The sequence below is a fragment of the Molossus molossus genome, unplaced genomic scaffold (genome assembly GCF_014108415.1).
Source record: "Molossus molossus isolate mMolMol1 unplaced genomic scaffold, mMolMol1.p scaffold_m16_p_13, whole genome shotgun sequence".
NCBI classification, from domain to species: Eukaryota; Metazoa; Chordata; class Mammalia; order Chiroptera; family Molossidae; genus Molossus; species Molossus molossus.
Window position 1 is genome coordinate 20275629 of NW_023425348.1, and position 22177 is coordinate 20297805.

Sequence of the window (22177 nt, forward strand, 5' to 3'; positions counted from 1 at the left end):
ATATATAGACATGTTAGCATGAGAATTTAAGTCAGTCAATTTAGAAGAATAAAAATGGTTGTTGGACTGCTGTTCTAATAAAGCATTCCACCATCATGTAGAAATGCCCAATTATTTATGGCTTTGATTATTAAATTCTATTCCTCTGTTGTTTAGGACAGATATGGAAGGAATTCCTATAGATATGTAGAATCATTCCTCAGTTCTTTAAGAGCATTCCTATATGGATATTAATAATTTTCATTACCCTTAGTTCTGAGTTGGTGTCATGGATGGTAGGTAGTCCTATAACTCCAATAGAGTTGGTTGAAGATTCAGGTAGGTAGAAAACATAAAAATTGCTTGTCAAGGTAGGTAGGAATTTCCATTCTAATATACTAGGTTTGGGTGCTTGGATCTTACTCTATGGAGAAGTGTGCACATACTTGTTTTCAGTTGTATCACATATATAAGCCACAGAAGGGTACCTTTAATGTTGAGTCTACTTTTAGTGTGCCAAAATGCCACTAAAAAATCATCAGGGATGACATTATCATCTGTTAGAATTTTGCACCTTCTAGAAACTTACAGCATGTTACATTTCAGCATAAGTACAAAGTGAAAAACAAATAACAAAAGAAGATTTGGGGTGTGGGTGGGATCAGGATGAGATATATGACTGCTGCTACACTAGGGCCATTAGTGTGAATCCCAAGGGCATTTATTCCTAATTCATTTGAATTCAATTATTCAAGTCAGTGAGGATAAAAATGTTTTGGAATGTGATGTATGTGACATATACCTATCTCCAATACCCATATATATTTTTATTTGGACAAACTGAAATAGTCTGGGTCAGTGAGTACTAGATTCCTGACTATCTTTTTGTGACCACAAGAAAATCAGGGAGAGCAAGAAATTATTTAACACAAATTTCTGAACATTGAAAGTATGCTTCTCTCTCCTCCTTTTAGGATTTTCTACTTTTACATATTCTTTCCCCTTCAATCACCCTTCCCAAACAAAATATTGCTAAATCTACAAAGTATCTAATAAACTCAGTTTATTTACCTTTAAAGTTGTCGTCTCTCAACTCTTTCTTCTCTATTTCTTTCTTCGCTACTCCACTTGCTTCTCTTCTCTTCTCTACTTTCTTCCCCCAGTGAGGAGGATTGAAGGGATGGATAGGAATAAAAGGAGATGGGGAGGAAGAAAGAGAGGGAGAGTGAAGCATGGGGGGAAAGGAAGAAGAAAGCATAAAGGAAGAAGAAACAGGAGGAACAGGAGAGGGAAAATCTAAATAAGTTGGAAGCAAACATGGAGAGGGAGTTGAATGCAAAGGTGAGGAAAAAAGAGGGATAGATGAAAGAGGTAAGGATGGGGAGGTAGAAGAGGAAGGTGAAGAAGAAGCAAGAATGGATGAAGAGGAAGAAATCTGTACAGAGGGTGAAGAAGAGGACCTAGAAGTAGGAGGAGATAAAGACAAAGAAGAGGATGGAGAAAGACAGGGAGGTGGATGGGAGAGAACTGAGGCAGGCAGATGGTCTGCAGTGGCCTGGGGCAGACTTGACAATGTGGTTTGTGGAACAGATTGCTGGACTGACTGAAAAGGATCTAAGCTAGCAGGATGTTCAGGCAGTGGAGCAATATAAGAAAGAGTGGGAACCAGTTGATGAGGGGGATGACCGGATAAACTGGAAGGCTTCAAAACTGGGAGAGCTTCCAGAGGGGTTGGGGAAACAACCAGTTGAGCTGGAAGGGAACGGCGAACAAGGGCAGGCATTAGAGTGGCTGGGGTACACTGTTGTGCTGGAAGGAAATGTTTGCGCCTGAAAGTTTTGTAAAATAACTTGCTCTGTGAGTCAGAATCAGGAATGGTTGGAGAACTTCGAGGTGGCAGTGGTAAATGGTCAGGTGGGCCAGAAGGAATTGGGGCTGGTAGAAAAGGGAAACTGCTAGAAAAGCTGGGAGTAACTGGGGCTGGAGGGTGAGGAAGATATTTAGTTGGGTAGGACAATAATGGGGATGGTAAAAAGGTCTTTGAAAGAGTAGAGGGGACAGATGGACGGATAGGCAGGGTATAGGGCTGGCGGGTGGGAGAAACAGTTGAATAGCTTGGAAGAATTTGGGAATGGTGGGATAGCAATGGAGCCCGTGAAGGAGACGGCCGATCAGGTAAGTAGGGATCAGGTGAGGAGACTGCTGGGCAGGCAGGAATGGATCTGCACATGTGGAAAAGCATTTGGATAGGCAGGTAGAGACACAGCCTTGTTAAGATGGTTTTTTGGTTTATTGGGCTGCCTCTAGGTTTTTGAGTAATATTATTTTTTGTCCTTAGGATCCATGCATGACCTTCTTTGTTCAATCACATGCTCTCACATGGGCTGAGAAATGTATATAGCTTATTCAGATTCCCCTTTTCTCATTCCTTGCTCTTAGAATATTTTTACCTCTCAGAAGTCTGGTAGTTATATGGACAATGAATACAGGCTAGATAATTTGGTTTAAAGCACTAGTACAAAGGGCAAATAGAGGTCAAATAAACCACTGCTCAGTTCTGGCCAGACTTCTCTGGGTAGCATGTGGCTTAGAATTTATTGTCTAATCACAAATACATGGATATTGGAGACAGATATCTAATAACAGCATTTAAAGTATAAAAATTTAATATGAGAGTAAATAAAGGTTTTTTTTATCCTACATCTACCATAAGGATCAAGTATATTATCTTTGTGATAAGTATTTGGAATGTGGTGGAAGGCTGATTACCTGTTTAATGTTAGTTCCTTATTAACAGTCCTGTATTTCATTATTTCCTGAGGTAGCTTCGATTTTCATGTGAACATATTCCCTGCTTGTTTTTTTGAGGCTTAAGCTTTGAATGTCTTCCATTTTTTCATATAATTATTTTCTCCTTTGGAAGACCACATTACCAATATCTTAAATTATTTTTATCTATAATTAATATTTCCCGTATTAAAACAATTGTTTATGGGCACTGATATAGCTCCATTTCTTTGGAAGCTCCCTGTTCCTTGGCATTACAGTGATTTGCTGCATAATGACATTCTGGTCAGCGATGGACCACATATATGACTGCAGTCCTGTAGGACTATTAAAGAAATAAAACATTTCTATTGTTTAGTGATGTCGTAGCCATCATATCATCTTAGCCCAACACATTCCTCATGTGTCTGTGGTGATGCTGGAGTAAACAAACCTACTGCACTGCCAGGCATATAAAAGTATAGCACATACAATTATGTACAGTACATAATCTTTGATAATGATAATGATAAAAAGTATAGTAAATACATATGTTACTTATGTATTTACTATACTTTTTATCATTATTTTAGAGTATACTCTTTTTACTTATAAAAAAAAGTTTGCTGTAAAACAGTGTGCCGTGTTACACTGGCAGCAGCCTTATACGTCACATGTTTACTGTCTCTTGATTGCATAATTTTTTCTTGTATTTGATTTAATCTCATGTTTTGTACAGTAACATGCTGTACAGGCTCATAGCCTAGGAGCAGTAGGCAATACCATACAGTCTAGGTATGTAGTAGGCTATACCATCTAGGTTTGTGTATGAACACTCTATGCTGTTTGTACAATGACAAAACTGCCTAACTACACACTTCTCAGAATGCATCTTGGTCATTAACTGGCACATGACTTAATGCATTTTAGGTTTATAGTCCACAGAAACTGTCATTTTAATGTAACAATAGCCCATCAATATTTTCAGCTTAATTATATTTGTGATAAACAGTACATATAAATATTTCTATTAACCTTATATCTTATATTTGTATAGCATTTTATAATTTATGGAGCATTTTCACACACATTATTTAATATTGTTAGCTATCTGTGAAGTTCAACTTTTTAATAAGTAAACCATAGTGTTCCCTCTATAAATTGTATACATCTGTTATTTTCCAAATACATAATATTTATATGTGCATATGTGTATATATAGATATAGATATTATGAATTCAGTTATAATAGTATATTTTAATACAGTATATTACAATAATAGTATGAACACTATATATTCTAATTTAGAATGAAGACAATTTCTCAAAAAACAATGATGATATATGCTATTCAATGGTCCTAGCACAGATTTAGTGTAATGATAACTGTATGTTATCAAAGGGAAACCAAAGCTGTTCTAATATTTTAACTCTTGTAAGACTTTAAGAAACTGTACACTGTTAAAATAGTTTATCCTTTCATTCATAGTACAAAGAGCTTTTTTATTAAAAACATCGGATAATACAAAGGATAACAACTGATACACAGAAAAAGAAACCTGAGAGTGTAAAACTGTATATAAAAGTGCACATCATTTCTACACTAAACGGTTTGAAATTTTTTATCATTCTAAATTCCTCCTGGGCCCTGAATTCCCCTCCAATTGTTTGTCGCCTTCCTTTTTCAAACAAGCTTTCCCATAAGTGCTCTACAAATATATTGCCTTTGCTGCCTCAACTTTTATTTGTTCCTTAACACACTGCTATTTGGCTTCTACCTCTACCACTTCAATGTACTGATTTTGCTAATAATTAACTGATTAACCTAATAATTTCAAAAAACAGACATTCTTGAGTGCTATCTTTCCTAACTTTAATTCCCTTGGTTTCTGTATCATCATGCTTTCCTAATTATTTTCCTTCTTCTCTGGTTGGCATAGTAAAGACGAGCCCTTTGACTGCTTTATGGCCTGCCATGAAGATTCCTCCTGTTGAAGAATATTGACTGTTGACATGAGATGTTTCCTGTCCTATTTGAAGCCAAACATGGCTAACTGTAGTCATGGGATTTTGACTGCTTAGCTTAACCCAAGATTACCACTGATGGGTGTTGACCCTTGGCTTTAGTTTTATCCATTCATTGGCAATTGTCACATTTATATTCATGGCCCAGATTTCTTACTAGGAAAAACCAACCCGGGAATATCTCACAAGTGTCTCAAACTCACAACTTACTATTGTCCTTCTAGTTACTCTCTCATTTAAACAGTTTCTTCCATAATAGTTCTCATTTTGGTAAATGGTTTCACTATTCATTAATTAGCCATACTCAATCTCCAGTCATCCTTGACTCTTCTCAATCACCTTCCAGTTACCAAATCACGTTGATTTAGCTTCCTAATAGCTCTCAAGAAGTCATCATTTTCATTAACTAAAGCAGCACTTTATCTGATTTTTCCCACCTTTAGTCTTACCCTACTCTTTTCCATTCTGGCAATATTTCTAAATATTTCATGATTTAACTCATGTCTTCCTTTCCAACCAACCTATTTTCATAATACACACTAGCCAAATTGAACTACTTTCAGCTGCCTTAACCCAACATGTCCTTTCATGGCTTCATGCCTTTTCACACACTCCTTTCTTCCTCTCTCGGGAGTCCCTAGTGTTTGTCTCTGGTGAATATCCTCCTCATCTATTAAGTTTCAGGTCAAGTTTCTAACCTTTGAGAAGTGATCACTTATGTCAGTGATCTTTACCCATTTAAAGTATTTACTGAATACCTCCAACATGCATAGCACTGAGCTAAGCACTACAGGATGTGTAAGCATGTGTAAGATTTAGTCACTGTTCTCTAAAATATTATAATATGGTTGGGGAAGCATAAGTACATATAAAAATTAAGCAACAACATATACAAGCTTGACTTTCAAATCTATTTCTATAGCCTTGATCTTTCATTTCATCTCAGGTCAAATTGTTTTTATAAATTTCTACTTGGATATTTATCTCAATTCAGAAGGCTCAAATAAAACTTAGCAATATTGTGCCAAATCTGTACCCTTTCATTATGTTCCTTTTTATTTATTTATTTTTTATTTTTATCCTCACCCAAGGACATTTTTCCATTTTTGTTCAGACAGGGTGGGAGGGAGAGAGAGGGAGGGAGGGAGAGGGAGGGGGGAAGAAGGAGGGAGAGAGAGAGAGAGAGAGAGAGAGAGAGAGAGAGAGAAACATTGACGTGAAAGGGACACATTGAATGGCCGCCACCCGCACGACCAACCAGGGCCAGGGACAAACTGCAATTGAGGTACATGCCCTTAGTGGGAACTGAACCCATCTTGAACCCAGGCCAATGCTCTAACCGCTGAGCCAAACCGGCCAGGGCCCTTTTTATTTTTAAAATCACCAAATTCCTGGAGTTATTAAGACTCAAGCCCGGTCGGTGTAGCTCAGTGGTTGAGTGTCAACCTATGCACCAAGAGGTTGCTGGTTCAATTTCTGGTCAGGACACATGCCCAGGTTGTGGGCCAAATCCCCAGTGGGGGACATGCAGGAGGCCGCCAATCGATGTTCCCTTTCATCGATGTTTCTATCTCTCTCCCCCTCTCCCTTCCCCTCTCTCTAAAATCAATAAAGAAAAAGAAATTTAAAAAAGGAGTAAAAATTTCAGCTTTTGATTATTTTTTGCTTTTTACATTTTCCTTATTCCATCATATACCAAAGTCATAATCTATTCTTCCCATGAAATATCTTTTCCTTCATTTTTTCTTATCTACTTAACTAACACCCTATTAACATTAGTCCTTTTAAATTCACAGGTGGCTGCCTTGGCAGGTTTGGCTCAGTGGATGGAGTGTCGGCCTGCAGACCAGAGAGTCCCGGGTTCAGTTCCCGCTATGGGCACGTACCAAAATTAAAAAACAAACAAGCAAACAAATAGATAAATAAATTCACAGCTGGATCCCTGTGATTTTCCTGCTACTATTCTCTCCATACTCCAATTCTTATACTTATTCTTGACAAACATTTTTAAACTGTTTTCTTTATTTCACACTTCTCTGTATCATGAAAAGGCATTTTCATTCTTTCTTCTTTCTCATCCTTTTCTTATACTCAAAGTATCTTTAGTCTTTATCAGATGTCCTTTCTTCACTACACAAAATAGTTTAGGCAGTGTTAATCTATTCCTTGAATTTTCCCATTAATTTTTTCTGGTCTCCTTGCCTCCAATTCCTCTCCATCCTTTTCATTTTCCAACATTCACAAACCAATAATCTTTCTAAAATAACCTCCACTGATTCTCTACTAGTTTTAGGTTAAAGTTCAAACTTCCTAGCTAGACACATAAGCATTTCAAATCTGATCCCAATCTGCATTCTAGATCATCTCCTGTCCTACCAGCAACATATCCTATAGCCCTCCACTCTGAACAAGTTTTATTTCCTTAGGGATCTGTGCCTTTTACAACACTGTAGCCCTAAACATGCCTAAACTCAACCTATGTTTTTAAAAAATATATATATTTTTATTGATTTTAGAGAGAGAAAGGGAGAGGTAGAAACATCAATCAGCTGCCTCCTGCACACCCCTTACTGGGGATCGAGCCCCTAACCTGGGCATGTGCCATGACTGGGAATTGAACCAGCGACTTCTTGGTGCATGGGTCGATGCTCAATCCACTGAGCCACACAGGCTGGGCTCAAACTATGCTTCTTTATTAAACAATTCATACTCATCCTTTAGGTACTCTTCACAACTTCGAATTTTGTACTTTTAAAAATCACTATGCTAATATTTCTGTAATTGGCCCCATTACATGGCATTACACATGTACTATAATGTAACTATCATTACATGGTATAATTTCACTGCAATATTTTTTTTGGAGAAAGGACCATATCTCATTCACATTTCTATTCTGTCTGGCTATTGTTCTATTACTCTTTTCATTTCACAGCCAAGCTACACTTATCTTTACTTTCTTCCTCTATTTCTTTACAACTCATTGCAATCTCTTTGCTGTCCTCATGCCTCTGATAAAAGTTGCTCTGACAAAAGTTGCCCGTGTGACTTTTTGTTGTGGAATATAGTGAAACATTGCTTCTATTCTGGATATTCTCTCTTTGCCTCTCCAGATTCACTTCTCCACTTGTCTCTGCTTGGCAGAGACTGAATGATCACTGGCTTTTTGCTTTTTGGCTGAGTTTGGCCGATGTAAGGCATTAGCAAGAAATGGAAGGGTGACAGAAAAAAGACATTTTGATATTTATTCCTCTGGCTTTCTCTCTGCTGGGCTGGCTTGGTTTAGCAGTGGCAATGCTCCTCTACCTAGATCTGCAGGCCCTGTCCGGCAGCCCTCTTCTATAGCTGCAGCTCTTCTCAGTTCAGGTCTGTGGTGGTCATACTGCCTTTGTTGTCAGTTCTAGGGGTGCTTCATCATCCTTAGTTGGCTTCCCAGTCCTTTAACAACCTTTTCTTCGCTTACCCCTTTTAAATGTGCCACCTGTTTCCTGGTGGATATAAGTTTTTATTACTGGTTCCCTGGAAGCAATCTGATCTCCATAAACTGTTTTTACCCCCTCCCATGAAACTGTATCCTTCTTTAGTTTCCATGATACCAGCCTTGCTAGTCTGATGTCAACCATTCTATTCCTATTTGCAGGCTTCTCTTTTTTTCACTTCTTAAAAAAATTTTTTTTTTCTTTATTGATTTTAGAGGGAGAAGAAGGAAGAGGAGAGAGAAATAATGATGAGAGAGAACATCGATTGGCTGCCTCCTGCATGTTCTTCACTGGGGATCTGGCCCACAACCTGGGTATGTACTCTGACCAGGAATCAAACTGGTGACCATTTGGTGCATTGGTCGATGCTCAACCACTGAGCCACACAGGCCAGGCTTTTTCACTTTTTTTTTTTTTTTATCCTCACCCGAGGATATTTTTCCATTTTTTGTACAGATAGAGTGGGAGGGAGAGAGAGGAAGGGAGAGAGAGAGAGAAACATCAACGTGAAGGGACACATCGAGTGGCTGCCACCCGCACGACCAACCAGGGCCGGGGACAAACTGCAACCGAAGTACGTGCCCTTAGCGGGAACCGAACCCAGGTCTCTCCGGACCGCAGGCCGACGCTCTAACCGCTGAGCCAAACCGGCCAGGGCCTTTTTCACTTCTTAATGCTACTGTTCCTTAGTGTTTTAGCCTAGTCTTGTTATCACAGCACATAATTCTCCATAGTTGATCTCATTATCGTGTTAGCTTTAAATATCTTAAGCTTAGATCTTTCTCTTGAGCTCTAGAGCCATATAATTTCAATTACTGATGAAATAGACTTTTTTTGTCCTCTTTCATCCATTATCCACACTTGTTCACAATAAATTAAAATGATATATTAAAAAAGAAAAGTTGAGCCTTGGCTGGTTTGCTAAGTGGTTAGAGCATTGGCCTGTGGTCTGGAGAGACCTGGGTTCAGTTCCCACTAAGGGCACGTACCTCGGTTGCAGTTTGTTCCCAGATCTGGTTGGGTCTTGTGGGAGGCAGCCACTCAATGTGTCCCTTTCACATCGATGTTTTCTCTCTCTCTCTCTCTCTCTCTCCCCCTCCCACTCTATCTGAACAAAAAATGTCCTTGGGTGGGGATAAAAAAAAAAAAGAAAAGTTGATCTTATCACCCATTGGCTTAAAATGATTCATTAGCATCTCTTGAACTCTCAGAATAAAGTTTATATTCTATGCATGCAGATGTATTTACCTCACCAATCTCATATCTAGCCAATCTATTATTGGTGTTTTGCATTCTATCATTCAGCCATACTCACTCCTAGAACACATCTTTCCTTCAATTATTCTTGGCCTTTGCATATGCTCGTCCCTCTGTCTGAAATGCCATTTACCTACTTGTTTCATTATTAACTCCTATTTTCTTCAAAGTTTTGCTGAAGATGTCCTCCTCTTCCATGAGATCTTTCCTGAACTATAATGAAGACTGAGAGTATGAATTAAATTGTTCTTAGCTCTGATCAAGGAAGCTATTGGCCACAGGAATTCTAAAAATGGAAGTACTGCCCTGGCCGGTTTGGCTCAGCAGTTAGAACGTTGGCCTGCGGTCCAGAGAGATCCGGGTTCGGTTCCCGCTAAGGGCATGTACCGCGGTTGCAGTTTGTCCCTGGCCCTGGTTGGGTTGTGCGGGTGGCAACCACTCGATGTGTCCCTTTCACGTTGATGTTTCTCTCTCTCTCTCCCTCTCCCTCCCACTCTATCTGAACAAAAATATGGAAAAATGTCCTCGGGTGAGGATAATAAATAAATAAATAAATAAAAAATAAAAATGGAAGTACTTTACTAAATACATTATGTACAGTGAAATATTAACATACTTTATGTCTGAAGTGTAGCTGTTTTTATACAAATAAATATTAAATATTATTATCTTTAATTGTTTGGCACTATTTTATACTTTTGAAGCATTATTTCACTTCTCTCCTAGATTATATAATAGAGATTTGTATTTTGCAATGTTATACTTCTCCATATCCCCTTTACAATGCTTGATCTAGTGCTTTGCATATAGTAGCTTCAACAAACATTTATAATAAACAAGTGGAAAATACAGGATTCAGAGAGTACTGTGTAGTTGGTTCGTCCATCCTATTGCTTCTAGATGACTCATTTAAGCTAACCTGGAGAGGAAGCAGGAGACATTATAGTTTTTTCAAGACACTAAGGACAGCCCGGCTGGTGTGGCTCAGTGGTTGAGCATCGACCCATGCACCAAGAGATAGCCAGTTTGATTCCTGGTCAGGGCACATGCCCAGGATGTAGGCCTAATCCCCAGCATGCAGGAGGCAGACAGTCGATATTCTCTCTCATTGATATTTCTCCCCCACTCCCCTCTAAAAGCGAAAACAATAAAAAGACACCAAGGAAAGACTTTCAGTGAGGAAAAACCCATTTCTACCACAGACTTACTCCTTTTAGTTAAAATTATATCACTATAAGTAGCACAATTTCTTCAGCTTGATAAAGATAAATAACAAATATCAATATTTTAAAATGGTTTTGATGATAATTTCCATAGAGAATTATTCAACAAAAGCAGCAATGTAATACCAAACACAACAAATTGAAATTTTGCCTTATTCTTGAAGCAATTTATATTGCATTCCCTTTTAATTTAATCTGTAAAAATAAAATATTAACTAAAACATAAATGAGGAGTAACTGATGAAAAAGCCTACAAACTCAGCAAGTAGAAAACTATTTAACTATTATATATTAATAATTATACATAATAATCATATATTACTTACCTCCAGTTTATTGCTGGTCTGTGGGAAGAGGAAAAGTTTACTTTTGATTTTAAGTTGGATTCTTGAATTTGTTTGAGGGCCTCTTCTAACGGAGGCACAGGTTTTTGAAAAACTAGGGGGATAATAAAGAAAGATCAAATAGCACAGAATCACTTTATCTTCAACAATCTCTTTATATGCAGTTTAATTGGTCAATGATAAAATACTACTTTAAAAATTTGGGAAAAAGAAATTATTTTTAAGAATAGCCTAATAGTCTGGCCAGTGTGGCTCAGTGGTTGAGTGTCGACTCATGCACCAAGGGGTCGCTGGTTTGATTCCGGGTCAGGGCACATGCCCAGGTTGTGGGCCCGATCCCCAGTGTGGGGCATTCAGGAAGCAGTCAATCGATGTTCTCTCTCATATATGTTTCTATTTCTCTCTTCTCACTTCCTCTCTCTCCAAAATCAATAAAGTAAAAAAAAGAGAATAGCCGAAATAGTTTAAATTTAGACATCTAATTCCCACAGAGAAATTGTTACCTCAAAATTCTCATTACCAATTTCAAGACTATTTATCTAGAAAAAAGAAAATTTTGAGAACTGTCCAGAATCTTTGTTCTGGCATGAAAAACTTATTATTCTTCATCTCAGAGTTCCATAAATTTCTGATGAAATTTATAAATATTCTTATGAAGAAAAGGGGAAGCTATGAAAGCACCAACTAACAGGTATTGAGTGGGCACTTACTATTACAGACATTATTTTTAAGCACTTCATAAGTATTATCTAATTTAATACTCACTATGGCCTATCAGGCAGATGTTATTTGAATCTTCATTTTGCAACTAAGGAAACTGAGGCATACAGAAGGTAAGTGACTTGTTCAAAGTCATACATTATATGGACATTTATCAAAACACTACTTTGCACCTCTAATTTACCTTCTTGTTTGAGTTGAAAAACACAGCTGTCTTTTAAGGATATTATTTCTCCTGAAGCCCTCTTAAGTGGAGACACAACTTCCCTCTGATTACATACTACCTATAATTCAAGGCCTGACGCCTCCAAAATGTCTTTTCTCCTTTGAAAAATCCATGTCATCAAACTTTCCCCCATTACAATGTTTATTTTCCCTAAAATGTTTAAACAAAACCAGTGTATCATTATGTATTGATTAGTTCAAACTCTAGAGATAATCCATTATCCTAACCAAGGGGTAATAGCATAATATACTAGTGAACAATCCTCTTCAGGCAGATACTATTAAGCTATAGATTTTGCCTGTTTTCTAATTAGCATACTCAATGTCCAAAATAGTGGGGGTTTTTAAAAATCCTCACCCAAGGATATTTTTTTTCTCCTTCTATTTATCTCCAGACAGAGTGGGAGGGAGGGAGAGAGAGAGAAACATTGATGTGAGAGGAACACATTGACTGGTTGCCTCCCACATGACCCCAACCAGGGCCAGGGACAAACCAAAATCAAAGTATGCGCCCTTGACAGAATCAAACCCGTGACTCTTTGGTCCATGGGTCGATGCTCTAACCTGAGCCAAACCAGCCAGGGCCCAAAATGAGGTTTTATTAGTGAAAATAATAGTCTGTTGAGTAGCATGATGAATACTAAATATGGGCTTCTTTGTTGAAATTAAAGGTATTCAAAACAAGTGTATTTGCCTAAACATACTTTAATCATTCCCAGCCCTTGCATGAACAAAGAATAAGAATCTAGGGAGGTCTATATTCTTTACACATATGAATGGAATCTGAACTTTTATCTCTAACCAATCTGGTATCCAGCCATTAATATAGAAACATTTCATTAAAAAAAATAAAAAAGTTTGCCCTGGCTGGTTTTGCTCAGCGGTTAGAGTGTTGGCCTGCGGTCCAGAGAAACCCAGGTTTGGTTCCTGCTAAGGGTGCGTACCTGGGTTGCAGTTTGTCCCCGGCCCTGGTTGGTCGTGTGGGTGGCAGCCACTCTATGTGTCCCTTTCACATCGATGTTTCTCTCTCTCTCTCTCCCACTCTGTCTGAACAAAAAATGGAAAAATGTCCTCGGGTGAATGTTAAAAAAATAATAAATAAATAAATAAATAAATTAAAAAAAGTTTTTCTTGATTTTAGAGAGAAGAAGGGAGAAGGAAAGGTAGAAACATTGATGAGAGAGAAATATCCATCAGCTGCTTTCTGTATGCCCCCTACTGGGGATGGAGCCTGAATCCTGGGTATGCACCCTCTTGGGGAATCAAACTGGTGGCCTCCTAATAGGGGATGACATCTAACTAAGCCACACCAGCCAGTCTATAGGAACATTTATGATGTCCATTGCCAGAAGACACAGAATTCTGTCTCTGGATTGTGGCTGAGTATGCCTGAGTGGACCTTCCATTTAAGGTGCAATCAGAGAACCTAAAAGGAGAGAGAACTGGGCCTTTTTTGAGTTCACTGAATAAGCTGTATGAAATGTTTTATATCTGCTTTGCTAATGAATGTCTAGGCATGCTAGATTATAGTGTGAGATTTGCTTTAATTAACTCCCACCACTTGTCTATCAAAGAGAACTTAAAAACTAATAGGTCAATTTACAACTACCATTAGTACTTCTTGTTATTGTTATCTCATGACCTCCCAGTAACTACCTCTCATTCATTGATAATTTAAGTCTACATTTTTTGAGTACTTACTGTGTATTAGGCTTTATTCTTTCATTTAATCCAGTAACTCTGATCCTTCTCATTCTTTTAGTCTAATAGTATCACTCTAACAATCTTCTGACCTCTTTGAAACCCTCAATCTGTTGCCTTTCTTTGTAGCAAGAAGAGTCAGCTATCATGCATATGTGGTGAATTATTAGTTTAACTCTCCTAATCTGAGAGTAAACAAAACTATTGGACAAATAGTTATCTTACACAGCTTTGTTCTTGCTCTTCATTGATAGCATGGAATTTTCTTAAATTATTAAGTTAAAATTTTTAAAGGTAGTATATTCATATTCAGAAATAAAAAACACATGTACACATTTGGCAGTCTTGCTCTCATTGGTCATTCATATATTCTTTCTCTGTTTCTTTATGAAAATACAAGCAAATATAAATATATATTGCAATTTGTCCCTTTTCTCACACAGAAGACAGAATATTATGTGTACTAATCTGGACCTTGACTTTACATTTAATATACCCTGGAAATCAGGTATAGATACAGGTTTTATGATAGTATGTTATTTGTTTTTGCTAAAACTTTTGACTTTTTGTACTTAGACACTTTGATAGCATCCCTGTTGGAGCAAATAATATTCATGAGTGATGACTTCTTTTCTGAAGCATTTGACAGATAACCACACTCTCTTTCTTGAAACTACCTTCTCCTTTTGCCTTCTTATACATTATTTTCTTTGTTTGTTTTTGATTCCCATCTACTTTCTTGTTAACTACTTCTCAAGGCCACTTTTAGTTTTTCTTGCTCTACCTATAGTAAATACTAGCTTCCATAAAGGTTTCATTTTAGGTCCTATTCTTGTCTTTGGTCTATCCTCTGTTATTTAGCTCATCTTTCCTATGGCTTCATTTATAAACTATATATTTACTCATTAGTGACTCTTTTTTTTTTTTTATCCTCACCCGAGGATATTTTCCATTTTTTGTACAGATAGAGTGGGAGGGAGAGAGAGGAAGGAGAGAGAGAGAGAAACATCGACGTGAAGGGACACATCGAGTGGCTGCCACCCGCACGACCAACCAGGGCCGGGGACAAACTGCAACCGAAGTACGTGCCCTTAGCGGGAACCGAACCCGGGTCTCTCCGGACCGCAGGCCGACGCTCTAACCGCTGAGCCAAACTGGCCAGGGCTCATTAGTGACTCTTAAATATACATTTCTATTCCATATCTTTTTCTTAAATTTCAGATCCATATTTTTAGTTGATTTCTCCATTTGGATGAGTCATGCAAGGCCCAAATTCAATGCACTTAAAACTTAAAACTTAATGAATAATATTTCACACCTTTCACCCAATTGTCTTTTATTTGTAAGCTTGATTAATATATATATTATATATATATATTATATGTATATATATTTTTTGTGGTATGTGCCACTAGCAGGAACCAAACTCAGGACTCTCTGGTTCACAGGATGATGCTCAACTGCTGAGCCACACTGGCCAGGGCAATGATTAATATTATTATCATCCACCAAAATAATTAATTTATTCAAAAAGTATATATTGAGTGCTAAAATTGTGTGAAGCTATATACTAAGTACTAGGTGCACTGTTCTAGCCTTTCTTCAACTGATTTCCATCAATTATGATGGAATCTTACTGACTGTATTTCCTGACTATATTACTTCTTATCACCATATCCAGTGAAGTGCTTTAATGTAGTACTTTAATACTTCTTGCCTCAAATACTAAAATATTCTCCTACTACTCTACCTACGTAAGTGTCTCTACTTCAATCCAACTTCCATGTGGTAACTGTAATTATTTTTCTAACAAGTAAATCTAATTATAGCAGAGACCCCTAGTATCTTACTTAATATCAAGTTTGCCTTTCTTCTTTAGCAAGGGACTCTATATTATTAGGGGGGGGGGGGGCAATGTAACCAAATGAAGAAATTTTTTTAGTCTCCCTTGCAGATGGAGATATAAACAATTTAAAGGTAGCTCAGAGGGGGATTCCAAAATGGTGGGGGAGTGAATGGAAGCTACACAAACCATCTCCCTGGACCAAACTGCAATTACAACTAAAATAAAAAAAACTGTCAGGAAAAACCAACAGAAAAGCAACTGGAGAGGACCCATATAATCAAGGACAGGAAAAGGACACTAAATTGAACCTGGTAGGAACTGTGGAGGCATAACAAGGTGGACTGAGAGCCCACAAACAGCAGCCACTTTAGCTGCAAGCAGCTCCCTCTGGGTAAAAATCACAAGCCAGCACCACAGTGCGGAGGGCTGGGATAGAGCACTAAATTAGCTGCAGCCACTCACCTTGGGCTCCAGCAGAGGGAGGGCAGACTGGACTGGAACAGTGTGGAGAGATTTGGGAGTTTGGAGAGCTAGACAGCAGTGGCAGTTTTTTGCCGAATCATCCCCTCACAGGACAGTAGCCATTTGCTCAAAGAGCCCCTTCCCAGACCCCAGGGAGAAGCAAAAGCCCCTCCCTCAGAAATTTAACACTACAGGCCAGGTGAGAGAAATGCAAATTCAGGCTCATTAATAGCCAGTAAGCCTCTGCTCCACCCTCTGGAAATCCTCTTACCTTGAATACCCGAGGGATTTTTCATTCCCTTGAGGACTGAGACTAATAGCCTCCAGGCAAAAATCTAGAGCATAACCGAATCTTTCCTGGGCTTGCAAATCTACCCAGGAAAGTAAGACTTGACAGTGGTATTTACACATTCCACTGGGTCCTCACACATTCATCCAATCCGAGTATAGAGAGCCACCACCGGTGGAACCGCAACACCTACAGAGAAAATTTGCAGGCTCCAAAACCCACTGAGACAGCCAAAATGGTGAAACAAAGAAACAAATCCCAAATGAAAGAACAAGATAATTCGACAGAAGATGAAATAATTGAAAAAGGATTGAACAGAGGGAGAGTTCAGAGTAATAATCATGAGGAACCTCAACAGCATGAGTAAAGACATAGAAGCATTGAAAACCAACTAATTGAAAATGAGGAATGACACAGCAGAAATAAAGAACACATAGGAAGGAATAACCAGCAGAGTATAGGAAGCTGAGGATTGAAATAGTGAATTATAAAGCAGGGTACAAAAAACCGCCAAACCAGAGAACCAGAAAGAAAAAAACAATTAATAACAGGAAGACAACCTAAGAGAACTGTGGGATAATATGAAACATAAAATCATCTGTATCATAGGAGTTCCAGAAGAAGAATAAAATGAGCAAAGGCTGGAGAATATAGTTGAAGAAATAGTGACAGAAAACGTCCCTAACTTGGTGAAGGAAAAAGACAAACAAGTGCAAGAAGCACAGAGAGCCCCAAGTAAGAACCCAAACAAACCCAAACCAGGACACATAATAATTAAAATGCCAAAAATTAAAGACAAAGAGAATCCTAAAAGCAGCAACAGATAAGCAACAGGTGACCTACAAAGGAAACCCCATAAGGCTATCAGCTGACTTCTCAACAGAAACACTACAGGACAGAAGGGAATGGCATGAAGTAATCAAGGTAATGAAAAACAAGGATGTGAATCCAAGACTACTCTACCCAGCAAGGCTATCAAAATAGGAGGTCAAGTAAAGAGCTTTCCAGACAAAAAAAGACTAAGGAAATATATTAGCACCAAACCAGCACTTCAAGAAATATTAAAAGGACTTCTGTAATTAGTAGAAGAAATAGGGAAAAAAATATAACCACACTAAACAAAAATGGAAATAAACAAATACATATCAATAATAACCTTAAATGCAAATGATTAAGCACTCAGATCAAAAGACACAGAGTAGTTGATTGGAACAGAAAGCATGACTCAAATTCCAAAATGGTGGCAGAGTGAATGAAAGCTACACAGATCATCTCCCAGGACCAAACTGGAATTACAACTAAAATAAGGACAAATTGTCGGGAAAAAGCAACAGAAAAGCAGCTTGCGAGGACCATATAACCAGGGACACTGAATCGATCCTGGTAGGATTGCGGAGGCATGAGAGAGGAGCTGGGAGCCCATGGACAGCAGCGCTCTTAGCTGTGAGAAGCATCCCTGGGGTTAAACTCCCAAGCAGCACCACAGCACCAAGCCAGACAGAACTCTAAAATAGCCACAGCCACTCACCTTGGGCTCGGGCAGAGGGAGGGCGGACTGGACTGGAACTGTGTGGGGACACTCAGGATTTGGAGGGCACTCAGAGCTTTTGCTGAGTTGTGGTCATGCAGGACGGTGGCCATCTTACTCCTTCCCAGGGCTCTGGGGAGAGGCAGCGGCGCCTCCTTGGGAGATTCAACCCCACACAGGTGGGCCATTGAAATGCAAATTGAGGCTCATTAACAACCAGCATCTGTCCCACCCTTGGGAAATCCCCTTATGCTGAACACCTGAAGGAGTTTTTCATTCAACTGAGAACCCAAGGCTCTTCAAGCAACTGCTACTGATAGCCTCCAGGCAAAATGCTAGAGAATAAGTCAACCATTCCTGGGCTTGCAACTCTACCCAGAAAAGTAAGACATGATAGTGGTGTTTAATGTGGGTCCTCCCGTGCTCGTCCAAACCCTATAGAGGGAGCCACGAACAGCAGAACACCAACACCCACAGGGAAAATTTGGCAGGCTCCAAAGGCCACTGAGATAGCCAAAATGGTGAAACACAGAAAAAAATCCCAAATGAAAGAACAAGAGGCCTCTACTGAAGATGAGATAAATGAGGTGCAGTTAGGCAAGTTAACAGACCTAGAATTCAGAGCCATGATCTTGAGGAAGCTCAATAGCATGAGTAAGGACATCAACACCATGAGTAGACATAGAAACGTTGAAAATCAACCACTTGGAAATGAAAAACACCAAAGAAGAAATGAAGAATGACATACCAGAAATAAAGAACACATTGGAAAGTCTAAAGAGCAGAGTAGAGAAAGCTGAGGACTGGATCACTGAATTAAAAGACAGGGTAGAAAAAAAATCAAACAATCAGAAAACCAAAAGGAAAAAACATTAAAAAACAGGAAGATAGCATAAAAAAACTGTGGGACAACTGTAAATGTAACAATATTTGCATCATAAGAGTCCCTGAAGAAGAAGGGTTAGAGAATATATTTGAATAAATAGTGACAGTAAACTTCCCTAATTGTAAAACAAACACAAGAAGCACAGAGAGCCCTAAGTAAGAAGAACCCAAACAGGCCCACACCAAGACACATAATTTAAATGCCAAATTAAAGACAAAGAGAGAATCCTAAAGGCAGCAATAGATAAACAACAGGTGACCTACATAGGAAACCCCATAAGGCTATCAGCTGACTTCTCAACAGAAACACTACAGGACAGAAGGGAATGGCACGAAGTAATCAAGGTAATGAAAAACAAGAATCTGAATCCAAGACTACTCTACCCAGCAAGGCTATCATTCATAATAGGAGGTCAAGTAAAGAGCTTTCCAGACAAAAAAAGACTAAGGGAATATATTAGCACCAAACCAGCACTTCTAGAAATATTAAAAGGACTTCTGTAATTACTAGAAGAAATAGGAAAAAAATATAACCACACTAAAAAAAAAAAGGAAATAAATACGTAATATGAATAATAACCTTAAAAGCAAATGATTAAAAACTCAGATCAAAAGACGCAGAGTAGATGATTGGATAAGAAAGCATGACTCATCTAAATGTTGTTTACAAGGGACCCACCTCACAACAAAAGACTCACATAGGTTGAAAGTAAAGGGATGGAAAAAAAATCTTCCAAACAAATGGAAAGGAAAAAAAAGCTGCGGTAGCAACACTCATATCTGATAAAATAGATTTCAAAATGAAGGCCATAACTAGAGACAAAGCAGGCCACTACATAATATTGAAAGGATCTATCCAACAGGAAGATAAAACTTTGATAAACATATATGCACCCAATATAGGAGCACCAACATATATTAAAAATCTTCTAGAGGACGTCAAAGGAAAAACCGATAGCAACACAATCATAGCAGGGGACTTCAACACCCCGCTGACATCACTGAATAGATCCTCTAGACAAAAAATTAGCAAGGAAACAGAGACTCTAAATGAAGCACTAGAGCAAATGGATTTAATAGATATCTACAGAGAATCATACCCCAAAACTAGAGAAATCACATCCTTCTCAAGTGCACATGGGACATTCTCAAAGATAGACCACATATTAGGATACTAACTAAGTCTCTACAAGTTCAAGAAGATTGAAATCATATCAAGCATCTTCTCAGACACAATGGCATGAAACTAGAAATCAATTGCAACAAGAACATCCAAAGACATTTGAACACATGGAGGCTAAATAGCATGTTATTAAACAATGAATGGGTTACTGAGGAGATCAAGGAAGAAATTAAAAACTTCCTGGAAACCAATGAAAATGAACACAAAACTACACAAAATCTATGGGACGCAACAAAAGCAGTTCTGAGTGGGAAGTTCATAGCACTACAGGCCTACCTCAAGAAACAAGAAAAATTTCTAATAGACCATCTAACCTCACAACTTAAAGAACTAGAAAGCAAACAAAAAGAAAAACCCAGAGCCAGTAGAAGGAAGGAAATAGTAAAGATCAGAGCAGAAATAAATGACATAGAGACCAGAAAATCAATTCAATAGATCAATAAAACAAAGAGCTGGTTTTTTGAAAAGATAAACAAGATTGATGAACCCTTAGCTAGACTCACCAAAAAACAAAGAGAGAGAACTCAAATACACAAAATCAGAAGTGAAAGAGAAGTAACAACTGACACCACAGAAATACAAAAGATCATTAACATTACTATGAACAATTATATGGCAACAAATTAGACAATCTAAGTGAAATGGACAAATTTCTAGAAACACATAGTCTCCCAAAACTGAACGGGAAGAGATAGAAAACTTGAACAGACCAATAACAACTAAGAAAATTGAAGATATAATCAAGACTCTCCCAGCAAACAAAAGCCCAGGCCCGGATGGCTTCACGGGGGAGTTTTACCGAATATTCAAAGAAGAACTAACACCCATTCTCCTCAAACTATTTCAAAAAATTCAAGAAGTAGGAAAACTTCCAAACTTGTTTTATGAAGCCAGCATAATTCTAATTCCAAAATCAGGAAAAGACACTACAAAGAAAGAAAACTACAGGCCAATATCCCTGATGAACATAGAAGCCAAAATCCTGAACAAGCCTTGGCTGGTTTGGTTCAGCTGTTAGAGTGTCGGCCTGCGGTCCAGAGAGACTGGGGTTTGGTTCCCACTAAGGGCACATACCTCAGTTGCAGTTTGTCCCTGGCCCTGGTTGGGTTGTGCGGGTGGCAACCACTCAATGTGTCCCTTTCACATTGATGTTTCTCTCTCTCTCTCTCTCCCTCCCACTCCATCTGAACAAAAAATGGAAAAATGTCCTAGGTTGAGGATAAAAAAAAAAAAAAAAAAAATCAGAAAAATACTAGCAAATCGGATCTAGCAATACTTCTAAAAAAATTATTCACCATGATCAAGTGGGATTCATCCCAGGGATGCAAGGTTGGTACAATATTCACTAATGAATAAATGTGATACACCACATAAATAAAATGAAGAATAAAAACCACATGATCATATCAATAGATGCTGAAAAAACATTTGACAAAATCCAGCATCCATTTCTAATAAAAATGCTCAGCAATGTGGGAATAGAGGATCACATCTCAGCATAATAAAGGCCATATATGAAAGACCTACAGCCAACATCATACTCAATGGGCAAAAACTAAAAGCATTTGCCTTAAGAACAGGAACAAGACAAGGATACCCTATTTTGCCACTCTTATTTAACATAGTACTGGAAGTCTTACTTATAGCAATCAGACAGGAAGAAAAAATAAAAAGGATCCAAATTGGAAAGAAGGGAGTGACACTGACACTGTCAGTATTCGCAGATGACATGATATTATACATAGAACACCCCAAAATCTCCATCAAAAATCTACTAGACTTAATAAATGAATTTGGCAATGTAGCAGGATACAAAATTAATGTCAAGAAATTGACGGTATTCTTATACACCAATGAGGAACTCACAGAAAGAGAAAGTAAAATAATCCCATTTACCATCATGGCAATAAAAATTAAGATACCTAGAAATAAACTTAACCAAAAAGGTAAAGGACTATTTGCAGAAAACTACAGGATATTGAAAAAAGAAACAGAGGAAGAATAAAAAAGTGGAAGCACATACCTTGTTCATGAATTGGCAAAATTAACATCATTAAAATGTCCATATTACCCAAAATAATCTATAGATTCCATGCAATCCCCATCAAAATATCAGCGACATATTTCACAGAACTAGAACAAATTCTTCAAAAGTTTATATGGAACCAAAAAAGACCCCAAGTAGCCACAACAATCTTGAAAAAGAAGAACAAAGTAGGTGGGATCACAATACCATATATCAGGTTATACTACAAAGCCACTGTA

General features: G+C 38.1%; 1 protein-coding gene across 1 annotated transcript in view; it reads right to left on the reverse strand.

The window, feature by feature from the left end:
• The window catches only part of CEP126 (centrosomal protein 126), a 78799-nt gene that overhangs the window by 36583 nt on the left and 20039 nt on the right, over positions 1 to 22177 (reverse strand). The window contains exon 4 of the mRNA XM_036258719.1: positions 11056 to 11167. Coding sequence (XP_036114612.1) covers positions 11056 to 11167 — 112 coding nt within the window. The remainder of the gene's footprint in view (positions 1 to 11055; positions 11168 to 22177) is intronic.